The 19,511-nt window shown below is 36.4% G+C and overlaps 1 protein-coding gene across 3 annotated transcripts in view; it reads right to left on the bottom strand.

Moving 5' to 3' along the window:
- The window catches only part of ACOT12 (acyl-CoA thioesterase 12), a 69,829-nt gene that overhangs the window by 33,072 nt on the left and 17,246 nt on the right, over positions 1-19,511 (bottom strand). For all 3 annotated transcript variants that reach the window (XM_074207733.1, XM_074207735.1, XM_074207734.1), the window contains 3 exons: positions 16,560-16,661; positions 11,909-12,044; positions 2,583-2,739 (listed from right to left, as the gene is read on the bottom strand). In XM_074207733.1, the coding sequence (XP_074063834.1) occupies positions 2,583-2,739; positions 11,909-12,044; positions 16,560-16,661 (395 nt within the window). The remainder of the gene's footprint in view (positions 1-2,582; positions 2,740-11,908; positions 12,045-16,559; positions 16,662-19,511) is intronic.

Raw genomic sequence — 19,511 nt, 5'->3', positions numbered from 1 at the left:
TTAAACATGAAATCAATTTTTTTAAATTGAGGAAATTAAAATTAAAATTAAATTAAATGCATTCTCCCCAAAATTACTTCTTTCTCTTCTCATTTTTCATTTAAACCTTTAACCATAGCAATGCTAACCAGCACTTTAGGTTCACATGAAAAGGGTTGTAGTGAGACAATTCCTTTAAGCACAAGAAACTGTTTTTTCTCTTTCTTATTCAGTATATTCACATTTGTAATAAAACCATTGTTACAGCGAGCTTCTGTGTCACAAGATCAACATCTGTAATTCAGAGAAAAGTGTGGAAACTGTCATCTTATTTTTTTTTTGAGCTAGGAATTCAGATGGTCATTTTCAGGATAATATACCTGAATTCATTCCTTGATGAATAAGATGACTTCCACCCCATCAAAAATACCCCCCATTTCAGTCGGTCTGAAAACCCCAGATTCCATTGTTTTAATCCTATTTTTTCATTCCCACTGACTGCTCCTTTATTCTTATCCTCTTTAAACTCTCCCCCACCAACCTTCCACTGAAAAAGGATCCAACCATTACACTGTGCTCTCTGGAATGCCTGATCCATAAATAAAAACTAGCTTTTATCTTAATTTTTTTCCCCTTTCTTGCTCCCTCCATCTTCTGGCTTCCTCCTTATGACACTGCTAACCCTTTCAAGCAATGAGGGAACTTTCATTCAGATTTTCTGACTCACTGGTCGTAGTGAGAGGAACACTCCATATTCCCAATTGCCTCTTTCAGATTCTCCATTTACCAATTTCACTCAGTAACCTTTTTCCTTTGTGGTTCAATTATTCCATATTTATTATGCAATGGAGATTCTAGTGGTTGTTGTGTATGACCTCCAGGACATTTCTTCTTCTTTTTCAATGTATTCAGTGCCTGGCTCACAGAACTTTCCTCCCCAACTTGGCAAAACACCCATTTGGGGTTTTCTTGACAAAGATCCCGGATTGGTTTGCCATTTCCCTCTCCAGTTCATTTTTAAAGATGAACAAACTGGGATAAACAGTGTTCAGGGTCACATAGCTTGTGTCTGAGGTCAGATTAGAACCCAGGTCTTACTGACTCCAGGGCCAGCACTTTATCCACTGCACTACCTTGCCTTGGTATTAGAAGACATCTTCATACATATTGGTAATCCTTTAAACACACTTAGCTCCCAACTTTTCACTTTTCTCATTTTTTATGACTTCAACCTCCAGCCCATACTCCACATGGAAATCATCATATCCTTGATATCACCGACAAACGTTTACATATATACACGTATATGTCCATGTTAATAAACTCTGAAAATGACTTATTTGGTCACAATTTAAGACCTTTTTTGTCCTTAAGACCTCTAATTTCTCCATCCTTTAGTTCTTTCCCAGGCCATCACCCCTACAAGGGCAGTTAGGTGGATAGAGCACTGGCCCTAAATTCAAGAGGACTGAGTTCAACCTTGGGCAAGTCACTCTCATCCAGGACCATCTCCAGACTTTCTGATTCCTATCTGACCACTGGACCAGAATGACTCCTGGAGGAGAAAGTGAGACTGCTGACTTCGCACAGTACTCCCTCACTCAGATCCAATTCACATGCATGTCATGGCATCATTTCCCTGATTCATGATATTCTTCAAGAATGAAGGACCAACAACACCTGTACTGATTGTATTCTCGCCCTTTCCCCCTCAGCAGCTAGGTGAGGCAATGGATAGAGAAATTGGCCTGTAGTGAGGGAGATCTGAGTTCAAATCCAAGCTTTAGACACTTAGGAGCTGTATGACCTGGGCAAGGCATCATTTAAACTCAGGCTGCTTCAGGTTCCTCAACTGTTAAATGGGGAGAATAATAATAATAATAATAATAATAATAATAATAATAATAATACCCAATTTCCAGGATTAAATTAGATAATATTTATAAATTACTCAATAAATATCTTTTTTCTCTCCTTCTTTCCTTCCTTCCTTCCTTCCTTCCTTATGTCTTTCCTTGCTTCTTTTCTACCATCTTTCCTTCCTTCCTTATTTTCTTTCTTTTTTCCTCCCTCTCTCTCAGCTGTCTGTTCTTCTCAGTTTCCTTTATTGGATCTTTATACATCTCCCATTCTCTACCCTCAAGGGTCCCTCAAAGTTCTGTCTGATGCTCTCTTCTCCTTTCCCACTATATCATTTCTTTTAGTGATCTCATCAACTCCTACAGATTCAATGATTATTTCTACGCAAATGACTCTCAATATCATTTGTTCAGCTTTAATCTCTCTACTGACCTCTAGGTCTTGAATCTTCAACTGCCTTATTGGACCCTTGAATTTAATAAATGCTAGTTGATTGCCTGAGACAAAAGGACAGATTAGTCATGGAGTAAAGGTCTATTTGTTGTGGTTCTTTAAGATAAATCATTTTAATGAAAGGTACTATTTCCCCAGGTTCTCTCTTTCAAACCTTTATTATACTAACACATCTCTGGATGTTTTTTCAACTCACTTCCAACTCCCTGACCCTTCTATCCCTGCCAGAAGAGCAAGTAGTTTTTCCTAAGTGAAGGACACAATCCAAAAGTCAAAAATGGTAAACAAACCTTGCTGAAATGTTAGCCACTGCCTCCATCCAAGCCATAATTTGACCTCCAAATGTATTTCCATGATGATTTGCATGGGGAGGAAGGACAAGTTCAATGCTCTGGACCCAGGTATCACCTGTTGAAACCATACAGTCCTCTTGATCATAGATAGCATCTGAAATGTGAATGAAAAACATCAAATGCAACAGCAGCAGCAGCAGCAGCAGCTTAACCAGTGTCCAGGGGGTGGCTTCTCCCTCAAACAGAAGAGTTGACTCCTTGTAGCCTGTAAAAGAACTCAATCCCTTCATGAACAACCACCTGAGGAAATAAGAAAGTTTCATTCTAGACATAGATAAATTTCATCTTCATTTAAGGGGCTAAGATAACAAAATTGAGGAGCGACTAGGTGGTGCAGTGGATAGAGCACTGGCCCTGGAGTCAGGAGTACCTGAGTTCAAATCCAGTCTCAGACACTTAATAATTACCGAGCTGTGTGGCCTTGGGCAAGCCACTTAGCCCCATTTGCCTTGCAAAAAAACCTAAAAAAAAAAAACAAAATTGAAAATATTTTCTTTTAGAGCCTACTGTAGTCATTAGATATGTTTTGAATAATGTATTTTCTTATTGATTTAATATTGCAACCATCTTCCTCCCTATTGACAATCCCCTTTCAGAGTGTTGGTTGGAAGAATGGATAAATACAAAAGTGAATTTAAGATCTGAGATGTGTATATACAGCCACCGCCCCTCCAGGGCACAGTGACGGAGTGTTCTAAGTCTCTCAAAATGAGAATGCCACTTGCTAAGGAAATGTTGTTTGGGGTTTTCAAAAATGCTGCTTTGAGCAGAAAAGACACAATGCCTCTGTACATCTCAGTGTCCTTCTGCTGTTTCAGAATCATATTGCCTTCATTTACTGACAAATTGGTTTTTACTGTCAACAATGGGGAAATCATTTACTCTAGCTGCAAAGAAATAAAATGTATTCAATTATGCTTCCTGCATCATCAAGTGAATCATCAGCTAGGCTTAAATCTCACAAGTGTTGTTGTTTGGGTGGATGTGTAATTCAGAAAGCACATATCCGGTGGGTTTGGCCAGGGACACAGCTCAGTTTACAAAGTGAGAAGAGAGAAACATCCATTTAGGTGGGAACTACAAGATTATCTGGTGTGGAAATTCCTATGGAAGCATGCATAAAGACTCTAATGAACTTACTTTGGGTCTCAATAAAACATCTTTGAAACAACTTCCTTGGCATATTCCTCAGGAGGCCTGTGAGAAAGAGTGACTGCTGACAACCCACATTCTAAAAGTCTAGATTTTCATTTATTTATCTCTTTCTTATTTACTCTTCATCTGACTTCATTCCATCACATTTCATTGATTTATCCAGAGACCTTTCTCACAAAAGGATATTTTGGGTTATTCTCTAAACAAAATGGACACAATTTCCTCCATCTTCTCTCATGGCTTCCAGCCACATAGCTCTGCCGACTCAAGCTGAACATCTTTGTTATCTCCTTAATTCGGAATCCACACATGGTCAAAATGAATTTAGTTCACTTATAAGATCATGGAGTTAGAATTAGACATTATTTGGTTTGATTCTTTCTTTATGTAGTTGAGGAACTGCTGACCAGAATACAATTCAGAAGAATCAGGGGGGAAAAAAAGAGTATACCAACTTTTACCCAAATTATCTGAAGTGTCCATTTACTTCACACTGAAATAGTTTGCCTACCATTTCTCAAAACTCAACATTTTATAAAGATTTTACAGATTAATCCTCTCTGGCTCAGGTCTTTCCTTTCATTCCAGGGCATCCTGAAACTGGGAATATAATAAATTATTTATATTAAAAATACAAAGTTCAGGTGTGATATATTGACCTTATAGCCCTTATTCAAACTATATCCATTTGACAAGTAGAAAATGACCATGAGGATTCTGCCCCAGCATGATACAGTAGGCCCTGACTTGAGCTAAGAAAAATGAACAAGCTCTGGCTTTCTGAGAAGCAGTATGGCATGGCAGAGTGGGAGGGAGACCTGGATCCAAGAACATCTCTTTCACCTGCTCACCATGTGATCTTGGATGAATCAGGGCTTATCTGAGTTTCTTAGAGCTCTAGCTGCTAAGATAAGAGCTCTTTACTTTTTTTTTGGTCATGGACTTCTCAATCAAACAGGTGAAAAAACCTCTTCTCAGAATGATGTTTTTAAATGTATAAAAGAAATACATGGGATTTCAAAAGAAGTCAATTTTTATTGATTTAGTTATCAAAATATGTGGAAAAAACAAATTCATGGACCTCATGAAATCTATTCATGATCCCCTTAGGAGTCTGTGGACTCTAGGTTAAGTACCCTTGTTCTTAAGATAGTAAGTTGTAGAGAAGGTATGTTCACCTTCAAAGGGAGAAGGAGATGAAATCACAGGTTTAGTACTATAATATACACACATAAAGATGTAAATGGAATGTATTTATGCATACACATACATATGAGCATTCATAGATTATATATATTTATATACATGCATGGGGGGAGTGTGTGTATGTATATATGTATATATATAATTCTAAATAGTTGAAGTGAGTTGTCCTTATTTATGTGCTCTTTGGAAGAAGCCTATCCTACCTCTGGGTTAGCTAGGAAGCACAATGGATAGAGCACCAGACCAGGAGTCAGGAAGACTCATTTTCCTGAGTTTAAATCTGACCTCAGATTTTAAGTTGCATGACCTTGGCAAGTCACTTAACCCTGTTTGTCTCAGTTTCCTCAGGTGTAAATAGCAAGCAATTAAAATTTGATAACTGCACAAATAAAAAAGAACTAAGAAAGGAATTCAGAAGCAAATGAAATGTTATCATTTTGCTAGAGCTGCATAAGGCACAGTTTACTTTTGACAGACTTAATGGTTTAGAGTTTATGGCTTTATGTGTGATATAATGCTTTATGTTTTATGTTAATTTGTTCTTATCTATGGTTATTGAGTTAGAATAAAAGCAAAACAAAATTTAAGGTCCGCATCTTTTTTTTTTTTTAGCTTTTTTTTTGCAAGGCAAACAGGGTTAAGTGGCTTGCCCAAGGCCACACAGCTAGGTAATTATTAAATTCTGAGGCCTGATTTGAACGCAGGTACTCCTGACTCCAGGGCTGGTGCTCTATCCACTGCACTGCCCAGCCACCCCTAAGGTCCGCATCTTTACATGAACCAAGGTCAAATGACTAAGGAATGATATTTTTCTTTCTACATATCTGCAGCAAAGAGCTAGACAAATAATACCTCTTTAGTAAATATATAGTAAATAATTTAATAAGATTTTAATTAAAATTTAGTAAATATGATGAATAACAACAAAGAATTCTCATTTTGCCTCTCTCAGTCTTCAATGACAGTAGAAGATGACAATGGCCCCTACCCCAACCCCTACAGCAAAGTGCTACATATATAAGAAAAGGAGTCTGGAGTGACCTGATTCTCTTGCCTTTCTGGAACTTGTTAATACAAGTAGCTTTCCTGCTACTCAAACAAACTACACTGGGGACACAAAACATCTTTCTAAAAGATGATGCCCCACCTTCTATGTATGATATTTTGACTGAAGCAGAAAGAACTTATTATTTTCTCAAAAAAAATTCAGCAATAGAAATTCCCCCTAAGCACTACATTTAAAAATAGTAAGTGCATTTGCAAATGCTTTACTAATGTATGCAAATTGCCCTGACATTAGTAAATGCCTTAATTTTTTTTCAAGCTAGTTTAAAAAAATTATTCCCACTGTACTTTGAAGTGTTTGATGGGCTCAAAGTTGACCCAGTTTTCTCAGATAGCTGATGTTCTGTTACTTCTTTAAAATCTATATTCCTTCTTTCCTATTACAGTATTAGAACTGATTATTATTTTTAAATACTTAGTCTGTTCTCTCTTAGGTAAACTCCATTAGAACTACTGGCATGTGAGGTAGCTTTCGTCTTCACAACTGGACATAAGGGCATCAGGGCAGATCACCTCCAAAGCTAGAGGACCTGGTTTCAAATACCACCTCAGATACTTACTAGTGGCATGACTCCAGGCAAGTTACTTAACCTCATTAAGACTTATTTTTCTCATGTATCAAATGAGGACAATAAAACCTGTGCTTAACCTCACAAGATTATTATTTGTAAAATGCTTTGTAAAGTTTAAAACACTCAATATATGTCTATTATTATGATTTCTTTCTTATATTTTTATATGGTTGAGTTAGACCTGAGACTAGCCATCATCCTGCTACTGTTTTTTTTTTAAATTTAATGTTCTATAGATTATTGCATAGGCAGATAAAATAACTGCTTTTTCTCCTGAATTAAAGTATTTGTAGGTAAACTTGAAAGCATTCTTATAGGATTCTCCCAGTAGAAATAAAGCAATATGGATACTGACATCTCATCTTGGGCCCAATTCTGATATTCTGATCTCTGCAGAGTCTTTATAGTATGAAATCTTTTTGTTCTAAGTAGTATGAAAGCTAATACAGTTATCATCATCAACAACTATCAACAACCTAGACATTCTGGTTGTCCAAAATAAAACAAATAAATTGACTTTCAATGACCTTTGTGGACTACACTATAGGGTCAAATTCAGTTATAAATAGGAATCACTAACCCATTTTGAAGGATCCCTGTCAGGAGCCTAGTGACTTAGTTTTCAAATTTAATATTATCTATGGTTTACTGCATTTTTATTTATCTTGTTAAATAGTTCCCAATTATCTTTTAATTTGGCTTAGACTGCACTTGGAAATGTTTGGTGCTGCTGTGTAGCTAGCTCATGGGTCAAATCTTTAACAAATCTTGTCTACAGGAGCTAACATGGCTTTGAAATATAAACAATGAAATTTAAGGAATAATTTTTTTTATAAAGAAGATTTTGTAATAATTTATCCTGATGAGGAAACTCCATCTGCAACTCATCTTAGAATTGCTTGACCTACACAAAGCCAGAATATGTCAGACATAGGCATTGACTTTAACTTTAACAGGACTCAGAGGTCAGTTTTCTATTTACTAAAACACTCCTCTTTTTGTACATAGCAGGAAAATAAAGTTAAAATCGTGTGTGTGTGTGTGTGTGTGTGTGTGTGTGTGTGTGTGTGTGTGGAGAGAGATAATATATACATATACAGTTTGGAAAATATTATTCTAATAAAGTTTATGACATGTAGCCCTGACAATTTCCTGCCAGTTAGAAGTTAAAATATGTTAATAAACTTTATATTTCTGTGGCTGTTATCATTTGGATAAGTATATCTTGATTCTATTTATTTATTAATCTGAAATATATCTTGTGCTTTAAGTATCAGTTGTAGGGGCGGCTAGGAGGCATAGTGGATAACGCACCGGCCTTGGAGTCAGGAGTACCTGGGTTCAAATCTGGTCTCAGACACTTAATAATTACCTAGCTGTGTAGCCTTGGGCAAGCCACTTAACCCCGTTTGCCTTGTAAAAACCTTAAGTATAAGTTGTGAAAACAGTTTTCCAGAATTTTCTGCTAATGACTAGCATTATTTCAATAATTCCTGGAAAAAGCCAGCTCTTCCTCTATTTAAAATCTTACCTAAATTGTCTTGCTCTTGAGCATGGAGGGATGAGGATGTTTGATATAGCCTGTCAATCTTTCAGGATATACCCAGGAGGATATAAACATACTACCCAGAAAACACAATTGATTTCTGCTGAGCCCAATATGGTATCTGCTATCTTTGTTGTGATCCAGTCAAAGGTAATAAGCTGAGGTGAGTAAAGATTCAGAAGGATTTTCTTGTGGCAATCTGAAGGCAAATTTGGATTGATGTGGAAATAACTACATGTTGTAGTGAAATGAACACTGATTTTAGAGTCTCTGTTGCTTACTTACCAAGTGTTTATCTCTAGTATATCTCTAGTATAAGGAGAGGATGCCAGTTTAATTAATTACTTTAAGTTAAAAGTAATTTTATTTTGTGTTTTCAAATTTCTTAAGTCTGAGTTGATTTTTAAATGAAAGGAACTGATAAAGACCTTCCATCTACCCCTTCAATTCTTTTGCATAAACTAGGGATTTTGGTGAATTTTGGTGAGACCATTTAATTCCTCTGAACTTTTAACTCTGAACTTAGTTTTCTCATTTGTAAAACAAGGGAGTTAGAAGTGATACCTTTCAAGGCTCTTCTACCTCTAAACCTAATATAATTATAAATTACTCATAATGATTCATGATTCTCATTCACATTTCTAGACAATTGTGGGCTCTATCAGTGGTCTATTTGTGCTTCTCCGTTTCAAAATTCAGATTTATAGTTGAAAGAAATTATAGAAATCCTTCTAGACACTGGTATGCAGTAAGGAAGAGTGACAGATCTGCCCATGATCTGCCAATGACAATTTTAAGAGTTGCATTTCCCCTGAAGCATTAACAACAATTTGAAATAATCACCATTCTTCTATCTTTGGTGAGTTGTTGCACTCACCAAAAGGAAAGCCCTTAGCAAGTTACCTTTCTGCCAAGGTGTGTCTAAATATATTTTATTAACATTTTTAAAAGGATTCAATAGTGTGAAGAACTGAATTAAAATGTATTGAAAGCTATCTGACTTCATGATATTGGTGGAGTTAATAAATGAATGACTCTTTTTTTCTAAGATACTATCAGTACTGCCTATTCAATTTTTGGACTATGTTAATTATTAGAAAAATTTTCCTTACATTGTGTTTAAATCTGCCTCAGGGAAGAATCACTCTAGTTCCATTCTCCAAAATCAAGCCAAATCCTACTTCCACCCCTTCACTAAGGGAAGACAACAATCACCCTCCTCCCAAGTAGTCTCTTCAATCAATCTTGCTTTGGTAAGGTCATTCAGTCAGTTGATAAACTTTATTGGTGGTAGACACTGTGGAAAATTGGAAATGATCAACAGAAAAAAGGGACTAGAATTTAGGGGAATTGGGATGGCTTCCGGTGGAAAGTGGGAGTCTAGCTTGGGCTTGAAGAAAGTCAGGGAAGCCAAAAGGTAGAGATGAAGTCACCAGTCTTTTTTGCTATTCTAGTCACTTTCCGGACTTGCTCAAGTTTTTCAATATATTTGCTAAAATTTGACTTTTAGAACTGAGTATAATTCTCTAGATATGGTTTGACTGGAATAGAGTTCAGCAGTGCTATGAGCTCCCCCTTTGGGAGTCCATGTATCTCTTAATATAATTTAAGATTATGTTGCCTTCTTGTCTAGCATGTTATACTCTTGACAAATATTGAACTTCTAGTCTGTTAAAACTTCCAAATCATTTTCTATCGTGTCTAAATACATTTCCTCCATCCTGTATTGTGAAGTTACTATTTTGAAACCAAGAACAAGACTTTATATTTATCCCAATTAAATTTTATTAGAACTGGCCCATAATCTATCTTGGTTGGATTCTGACTCTTGCCCTGACAATTTTTGTCATCTGCACATTTGCTAAACATTCCACCTTGCCTTTGGTAGAGTCTGAGCTGAAATTAGATTATTCATTGAAGGCAACTAAGTACTCTCTTACCAACTGGTATCTTTTGTTTCAACTTACTATGACCTATTTTTGTTCTATCTTTGTCAGTCCAATTTTATGCATCTGCACATTTGCTAAACCTTGCCTTTGATAGAGTCTAAGTAATTAATAAAAATACAGTTCACTAGATACTTGCCCCCAAGTTAACACTGACTTTTGTTGTTGTTTAGTCATTTTAGTCTTGTCCAACTCTCTGTGACTCCATTTGGGGTTATCTTGCAAGAGATCCTCAAGTGGTTTGTCATTCCCTTCTCCAGCTCCTTTTACAGATGAGGAAACTAAGGCAAACAGTTTGCCTTGAGAGAGAAAAATAAAGAACAGAGTAGTTTGGCTTCTGGTATTTGTTACCTTCAGCACATCCACCTGGAAGAGGGGTCCTATTTATCTTGGTCTGCAAAAACCTTTCTGGTTGTGGTGGGTTTTGCTTAGCATTTGTTTTTCATTGCCAGCCTTACTTTATTTTGAGCTTTAATACTCTTGACACTATTCTTACAGCTCTTTAATACTGATCCATATTCTCCTGCCCTGGCTTTCAAATTCTAAAAAGTTTTTTTTTTTTGTAAAAAATCAAATTGTTGGGGCAGCTAGCTTGCACAGTGGATAGAGCACTGGCCCTGGAGTCAGGAGGACCTGAGTTCAAATCCAGCCTCAGACACAATAATTACCTAGTTATGTGACCTTGGGCACACCTTGCAAAGAGCAAATGAATAAATGAATACAGAAATGAATAAACAGACCAAAAAACAAATTGTCCTTAGTTCCCTAGTGATCTATATCAGTCTCTTTAGGCAACTATACCCTTTTCTTCCTCATCTCAATTGTCTTCATATCTTCTGTCATTTTTGGGAGATTAATCATCCAACTTCCCTAAAGAATTTTAGATCATAAAATCCTACATATCTTTTTTTCTGAACACTTGGAAATCTCTTCTCTCCAACTTCCAAATTTAACTTTTCTCTTTTGAAACCCTTACCTTCCACTGTTCGCAGTGATACTTTGGAGTGCACTGTTGGTATTCTTACAGACTAATTTTTAGTCAAGGGCTTCATAATCCCCCAAATGCTAGACAAGGAAATGGCAAATCACTCTAGTATCTTTGTCAAGAAAACCCCAAATGGAGTCAGAAAGAGTCTTATATGACTGGGACAACTGAACAAAAACAAGAAACAAAAAAATCCTCAGAAATTTTGTCTAGGTTCCTTCTGGAATAAAAGAGCAGATGGGACAGAAAAATGTGTCATCCTTTATGGATTCTAAGCATTGTGAGTCATTCCAGGTCTGGAAATGGAATGAAAAGTAAATTCTGGAGGGTCCTGAGGCAAGCTGAGAAATTTACCAGAGGAACAATAAGAGATTAGGATTTTAAAACTGAAAAAAGAAAAATAATAAGTATACTCTACCCAAAGGCAAAATTGTATGGTCTAAGATGGTGCCATCTTTATAAGCCATGTGAACTAGACCTGGATTTGACAGAGATTTCAACCAGATAAGCAAATGAACTGGAATACAGCTTTATCACTTGGAAGTATGTTTTGGACCAGAAATGTCAAACTCAAGTAGAAACAGAAATAAGGATTCCTTTGGGCCACGTATTGATCTAGTTTTATCTATATTTTGTTGTATTTGTTTTGTTAAGCAGTTCTCAATAATGTTTAAATCCAATTCAGGCTTCACTAGGAATGTTGAATTACTATTTGAAGTGAAAATGTTTCTGAAACACAATCTTCTTCATTTTGTCACCATTGGGTCAAGGTAAGGAGCCTTACTAACCATCAGACTTGCTGTTCTCCCTCATCAGGCTTTGGAAGGTGTCCTCCTGCTGGAGTCTGACTTTCCTTCTCTCTGAAGCAAGATCATGCTCCACTCGATCTTGTTCGGTCAGAAGAGTGACTGGCTTTAAACGAACCTACAAAACCCAAATGGATAATTTTGCTAAATGGTTTAGTCATACTGATTTTGAACATAATATTCAAACAAAATAATACTTTTAAAAATGTTTATCTCTAGTATAAGGAGAGGATGCTAGTTTAATTACTTTAAGTTAAAAGTAATTTTATTTTGTGTTTTCAAATTTCTTATTTCTGAGTTGATTTTTAAATGAAAGGAACTGATGAAGACCTTCCATCTACCCCCTTCAATTCTTTTGCTTAAGCCATCTCCCTGTGCTTTCTCTCCTCAACTATGTTAGAATTCATACTATGCTTCAAAGCTCAGGTTGAGATCTATAAGAGACGTGTTCTGAGCTTTCCAGGTACCCATGCTGACTCCCTTCTCCCTGAAAAGTTTATTTTGTATTTATTTTACCTGAGTATATTTTCCCCCCATAGAATATGTTTCTCAAGGAAAGGTATTATTTTCACTTTTATCTTTGTAGTTCACTTTAAAACTGAAATTCAATCATCAAAACTACTCAGGTGAACTTCCACATGGCAAACTCTTGACAAAATTTATTATGACAAGTTTTTCAAATTAAACTCAATATTATTAAATATTAACTACGTTCCAGTCACTGTGCTAAACTGGACCTGGAGTCAGGAAGATAGAGGTTCAAATCCTGGCTAAGACACTCACCTGTATGTGTAATAACACAACAACAGCATTAGTGTTGTTGTTAGGATCAAATAATACAATATATATGTATTTTTCAAACCTTAAATGCCATATAAATGTGAGTTACAGAGATAAAAATGAAACTGTCTCTTTCCTTCAAGCAGTACCCATTTTTCTTTGGGGAAATAACATGTAGGTAGAAAAATAAATACAAAGAATTCTGGGGAAGGCATCTTATGCAAAATATGGTACCTGAGCTAATTTTTGAAGGAAGCCAGGGATCCTGAGAAGTAGAAATGACAATGGGGAGAATTCTGGCACAGAGAATATTTTGTACAAAAGAATGAAGGTGGGGAAATAGAGTCTCATCTTTAGTTCCTTCATCTATATAGATGAAAATTATTTGAAAAGACTAAATAAACTGTTATTAAACATTTAAATTGGGAGTTTTTTCTTTTTCACCCTCAGAAATGTTTTGAAGAGTTTTCATAATATAATTACTATTTTGATTTTTTTTTAAAAAGTTTTCAATGATATTTTTTTAAAATTAAAGGTAATAGTCTTTGGTCTTTGTTCAAACTCCACAATTCTTTCTCAGGATACAGATGGTACTCTCCATTGAAGATATTCCACATTTGTGCCTGATTGTTGCCCTGTTGGTATGAGCAAGTCCATTAAGGTTGATCATCACTTCCATGTTGCTATTAGGGTATGTTATCTTATTATATAATTCTGCTATATCCCATATTTTATGTTTCTTCCTTAAGGATATGATTTCTCTCTCATCACATTCAGTTCGGATCAATGTATACCATGGAAACAATGTAAAGACTGGCAAATTGCCTTCTATGGGGAGTGGGGGGGAAGGAAGCAAGATTAGGGGAAAAACTGTAAAATTCAAAATAAATAAAATCTTTCAGAAAAGTTTCCAATGAATCAGATTTTCTTTTAAGGAGATACTGAGCTTACTACTAATTAGCATTGTAATGATGAGGCTTCATAAAGGAGTACATCACATTCAAAAGGCATAAAAAATGCATCTAGAGTAAAATTGGCATGGTCAAAATATCTTTATTTTTAATAGGCAAACAAAAATAATGATTGTGTTATATCTTACCTAGCACATAGTATGCACTTAATAAAAGCTTACTGGTGACTTTAAAAACTGTTAAGTGACACCTGACTTTTATGACATTTGAACATTTGATGGGTGTCCTCTCCAGGTGAAGGCCTGCTGATAGAGCTGGGTCTCCTCAATCATTGTCAGTTTCATTTTTTTTTTAGGTTTTTGCAAGGCAAATGGGGTTAAGTGGCTTGCCCAAGGCCACACAGCTAGGTAAGTATTAAGTGTCTGAGACCGGATTTGAACCCAGGTACTCCTGATTTCAGGGCCGGTGTTTTATCCACTGTGCCACCTAGCCGCCCCCAGTTTCATTTTGAAATACATATACTATCAGTTTGGATAGAAAATGGTAGCTGCTCTGGGCCACGAAGGGCTCTGGGATCAAACCAGGCCATTGATCTTTAATTTACAGACTCAGTGTTGTGTGAATGGATGGGAATTCTGCCAAAGAGAAAACAAAGTTAGGCTTTAAGATAAGGAGCTAGCTGAACCAAGGAATCATGGCAACACCCCCAAATCACCAGGTTTCTAAGAGAAGGTTTTCAAAAGCAATTTTTTTTTTTTAAATTCAGTCTGGATGAAATTTAAGCATCCCAACTCCCATTCTATGGAATTTTGGGGTTGATGGCAGGTGGAGTTGCTTATCCTTGAATGCTGGGTGGACCCCCAGATGCCTCTGGAGGAGAAAGTGAGGCTGAAGGCTTTGCCCAAATCTACCTCACTCAAATCCAATACATTTTTATGTCATGACATCACCTCCTGAATGTAACCATCCTCTTCAAGAATGAAGGGGTGGGGGTGGGGGGCTGGGAGGGGGTGTCGGAGTCAGGACTTGAGTTCAAATCAATCTCAATTGAGTGTCAACCAGACACTTGATACCTCTTAGCTGTGTGACCTTGGGCAAGTCATTTATCCGTATTGCCTTGCAAAAAAAAATAGAACGAAGGACAATAGAGTGGTATCTGATCTCTACTTCTTGCTTTCAGAAAGAGGGTGGGACGATGCTCCAACCTCCAATCTCACCCATGTAGTTCCTAGTCCAAGGAGACTTTTAATCCAGAGATGTTCTCTGAAATTCTCAAATAAAACTGAGTCAAAAAATCTGATAATTCCATTCTCAAGTGAATCCCTTTAAATATGAATGAGCTGTCAAGTTAAAACAGATGACACTAAGGTACCAGGACAATTCCAGTAACTATATATAACAAATATATATGTTGTTATTTAGTGTCTCCCTCATTAGTCTAGAAATTCTTTTTTGAGGGTAGGTTATTCAAATTGAGGGAGGAGACTATGGTTTTGCTTTTGTATTCTCAGTATTTAACACTGCACTTTGGCACACAGCAGGTACTTAATAAATGCTTATTGACTCATTTTTGTTTTAATACTGACAGGCAAATTTGAGTTAATATTTGTAAAATGTTAGAAAAGCTAATATTTGTAATATTTGAACAGTGTCTGCTACATACATAATAGACATTAAATAAACATTTATGCCCTTCCCCTCTCTCCCTAATAGCTGCTATTTTTATGGTACTTTAAGGTTTGCCAAATGCAAGATACACATATGTGTGTATGTATGTATACACACATATACATACATTTATACATAATTTCATTTGCTATTTATAGCAGCCCCTTGGGGTAGGCCTTACAGATACCATTATCCCCATTTTACAGTTGAGGGAACTGATCACACAAGTTGCCCAAATTCACAGAAGTAGTAAATATTAGAGATGGATTAAGTCCAGATACTCTGAATTCAGTTCAGGCTCTTTTGCTAACCCTGAAGACTCTGAATTGTGTCCTGTTATGATTGATAGTTGCCTGACTTGATTTGGGAAATGCATCAGAAAGGAAGAACTGTATTAGTGAGGCTCTGCTATAGTCACTGGCCAGTATCATGATTTTGGTGCCTTTCCCCACCTCCATATTTAAAAAGGTGGCCAAAGACAGAGGCAGAAAACAGGTTTCAAAGAACAAAGGTATAAATCATTAGGGCCCCAAAGACAAGACAGTAGAAAAAAAGCACTAGGGAGCTTCAAAGAGAGGTAGGGAAAAAAAGGAGAACTTTATGGGGTAAGATTTAAATATGAAATAGAAAAAAATTAAAATGTTAAAAGGTAACATTTAAGTGGTTTTACTGTATGACTATATCTTACCTGACCATAAAAATGGGAAATCAAGGAAATAGAAATGTGAATCTACAGCAGCCCCAAAACGAAGCTACCTTATGGAGCAGCTTGGTGCCAGCGGCCTAGCTCTCCTGCTGGGAAGGCACATTAGACCCATGTGCTTCTTTTATGGGAATATTTACTGCACATGTCTAGGAGCTTATTTTTAAACTTCAGTAACTCAGCAACTTGGACTGTTTTTTTTTTCCTTAAGGTATCAAAAATGATTGGACCATAACACGAAACTGCTTACTAAATTGCCTTTACTTTTTTAAAAAAGAGTCAGTTTTGAGTTATAGAGCCATGAGAAATGACCAAACCAGTAAGCAATATTTTTGAAAGCCTGATATGACCTTCAGATCCTTAAAATACAAGGCTTTTTTCTGCCTCTTCCACAGACTATTTTGCTGCATGGTTAAAGAGATCCTACTGGCTAAGTATCATTCCAGAATAACCTCCAAGAAATATTAACAAATAATATATTGATAGGAATGTTGAGAGACTAATAATGGCGATTTAGTTTGTGAATATATCTTTGTTATATATCAGATTTTTCTTGAGTGAGATAATTTACCTTTTCTTCTCCAACTGGTTTAGCTACAAATGTAGAAAAAGCCACGCTAATGAGTTTCTGAATTCTGGTAAGTGTATCTTGTAAGATGACTTTAATGCCGATCTAAAATGAAAAGAAAGAACTTTAGTGCCTATCAATCAATCAATCAAGAAACATTTATTAAGCACTGACTATATTTGCTATTAGACTGAAGCATTCAAAGAAGAGCAAACAGCTAATTCTACTCAGCTTCATTTTCTAAAATGTCCCATAGTTCACTCTAAGAAATAGTTATTTCTCCAAATCACTTGTGAACTGCTTGTCTTGTTTTAGTTTATAAGGCACTGGAAGTAGAAGGGCAAGACATTTTCCAGTGAGATATGACACAAAGGGATTGATTCTTCCTCGGTCAGAAGGATGTAAAAACATAGCCTTACAGCCATAAGTTGGACAAAGGTGAGGGCAGAAACATGGGTTCTATTTAATAAGAACTGCCTTCTTTGTAACCTAGATGCCCAACCTTACATGTTGCAGAATTGTGGTAGGAAGGGTTCATTGTTTGGTGAATGTACAGTTTCATTAGCTACAAATAATAACCATTTATTTCTGTATCATCATCATCATCTACAAAGCCAATCAGCACTCTAATTTCCCTTTCAAGTCAATGACTCATTAATACTAATTATACTCTAAACCTTTGATTAACCAAAATCCAACTAATCAAAACCCAGAAATCTATGTTATATTGAAACATCTGTCTTTCATACTCTAAGAAACAAAAGAGATATATGCCCAGAGGGTAGAGGGACCCCAGCCCTTCTTTTAAGGGCTTCTTACAAAGAAGGAATGCTTCATTCTCTGTCTCCTTTTAGTTTAACTTGAACCTATTCTCCCTTCCCTTTCTTGCTTTCCTTATGCAGGCCAGAAGTCCTTGAGTCTCTGAAAAGCAAAGTTATTTCTGTGACCTTGGAGGCTTTAGTTTTATTGACCATTGCAACTCAAGTATTCGATGGATCATTCAAAACTTCTGACAGTTCTTTTTAATATATACATATATATGTGTGTATATATAATATATATATATATTATATTACACAAACCATAATAAGTACCTACTATGTACAAGATACTGTGGCTTGGCACTGGAGACACAAAGGGAGAAAAATGAAACTGTTCCTACCCAGATAGATATAAAAATTTTGAGGAATTACTAATCATGAGCTGAGCCTTAGAGAAAATTGTGGTGTATTTCATTCATCTATCTATATACTCTCCCAGTTTCCCTTGTTACCATCAATTCTATTTGTGTGTCTGTTGATCTTGGAATAAAGCAAAGTTAGCCATTTGAAAGGAAGAACAGGGAAGTAGTAATCTTGACCTATTTCCCAATACTCCTGGGGGTTCTGTTTTTAAATTTAATTGTTTAGATTTTCTGAACTGTGTATCCCTATAGCACCCAGTTCTGGAAGTTCATCAGTCACTCAGATCTGACCCCACTATTGATCAGCATGAAAACTTTAATCTGAGTTCTAAGAGTAAAAGAACAGCCTAGAGGTCAACTACTTGTTTATTTGTTTGAGGTTGTAAGAGGGGCAGTGAGATCAGAAGTGAAGGACTAAGAAAACAGGGAGGGAAGCATAAACAATGTCACAAGAAGAGCAAAGAACAGGTTTGGGAAAAATAATGAAGAGGGAGAAATGGAAGGGTGGGAGATTGTGCTAAGGGAAGGGAATTTCCTAGTTCAAATCCATGAAGGCAACACAATCATGCAAAATGGTGAGACCCCAGAGATGATCCCTATATATTGATAGCTGAGCTAGAGAGATGTAGGTCATAGTGATTGATAAATTTGTTGGGTTGGAAGGTAGGGGCAATCCAACCAAGTTTTGGGGTTTTTTTGGTTTGTTTTGGGGTTGTTTTTTTTTTTTGGCAAGGCATTGGGGCTAAGTGGCTTGCCCCAGGCCACACAGCTAGGTAATTATTAAATGTCTGAGGCTATATTTGGACTCAGGTTCTCCTGACTCCAGGGCTGGTGCTCTATCCATTACTGCCCTGAAGTTTTAAGATAGGGATTGAAGTATAAAGAAAAATTAAACTAGGAACTAAAGACCTGAGTTCCTACTAATTATGTGACCCTGAGCAAGTCAATTAACTTTTATTTCTCAGAACCCTCAGCTGTAAAAATGGGGATAATAATGGCATCTATCTCCAGAGTTGTTATTAGCATCAAATGAGATTATTTTTATAAAGTGCTTAGCACAGTGACTAGCACATAGTAAATACTTAATAAAAAGTTGTTTCCTTGAGAAAGAAAGGAGAGTGATCTGGCAGTTGGGTTACAGCATCAAGGATCTAAATCAGGGAATAGAAATGGAAAAACAAGAGAAGTTATAAAGTAATGGCAGTAGAGGGAGGGTCTGGATGTGACCTCAAGTCACAATAATGAGTTTACAAAAGATAAAATCCAAGTTATCAACAATCATGTGAAAGGAGAAGAAAATAAGATTAACAAGAATTTATTTAAAAATAAAAAAAAAGGCAGGACATAATGGCAACAAACCTGTAATCTCTGACACTGAGGGCGTGGTGGGAAGTGGGAGAGCTAATGGATCTCTTGAACTCAGGAGTGCTGAGCCACAGGGGGCTAAAATGAATTCATGCATCTGCACTAAGTACAGCACCAATTTTGTCAGGAACACAGGCCTAACAGAATATCTAAGGAGGGCAAACTAAACCAAGTAGGAAATGGGTAGAATTAAAGTTCTCATGCTGATCAATAGTGGGATCAGGTCTATCAGCCACTTGTAGAACTTCCAGAACTAGGTGATATAGGGACACTCAGGTTCAAAAAAATCTAATCAAGTAAATTTAAAAACAAAACCCCAGGGGTGTTGGGAAATAGGCCAAGATTCCTACTTCCCTGATCTTCCTCTCAAATGGCTAACTAACTTTGTTTTATCCCAAGTTCAATGG

The sequence above is a fragment of the Macrotis lagotis genome, chromosome X, assembly GCF_037893015.1.
Source record: "Macrotis lagotis isolate mMagLag1 chromosome X, bilby.v1.9.chrom.fasta, whole genome shotgun sequence".
In the NCBI taxonomy this organism is placed as follows: domain Eukaryota; kingdom Metazoa; phylum Chordata; class Mammalia; order Peramelemorphia; family Peramelidae; genus Macrotis; species Macrotis lagotis.
This window is presented reverse-complemented; position numbering and strand designations above follow the sequence as displayed.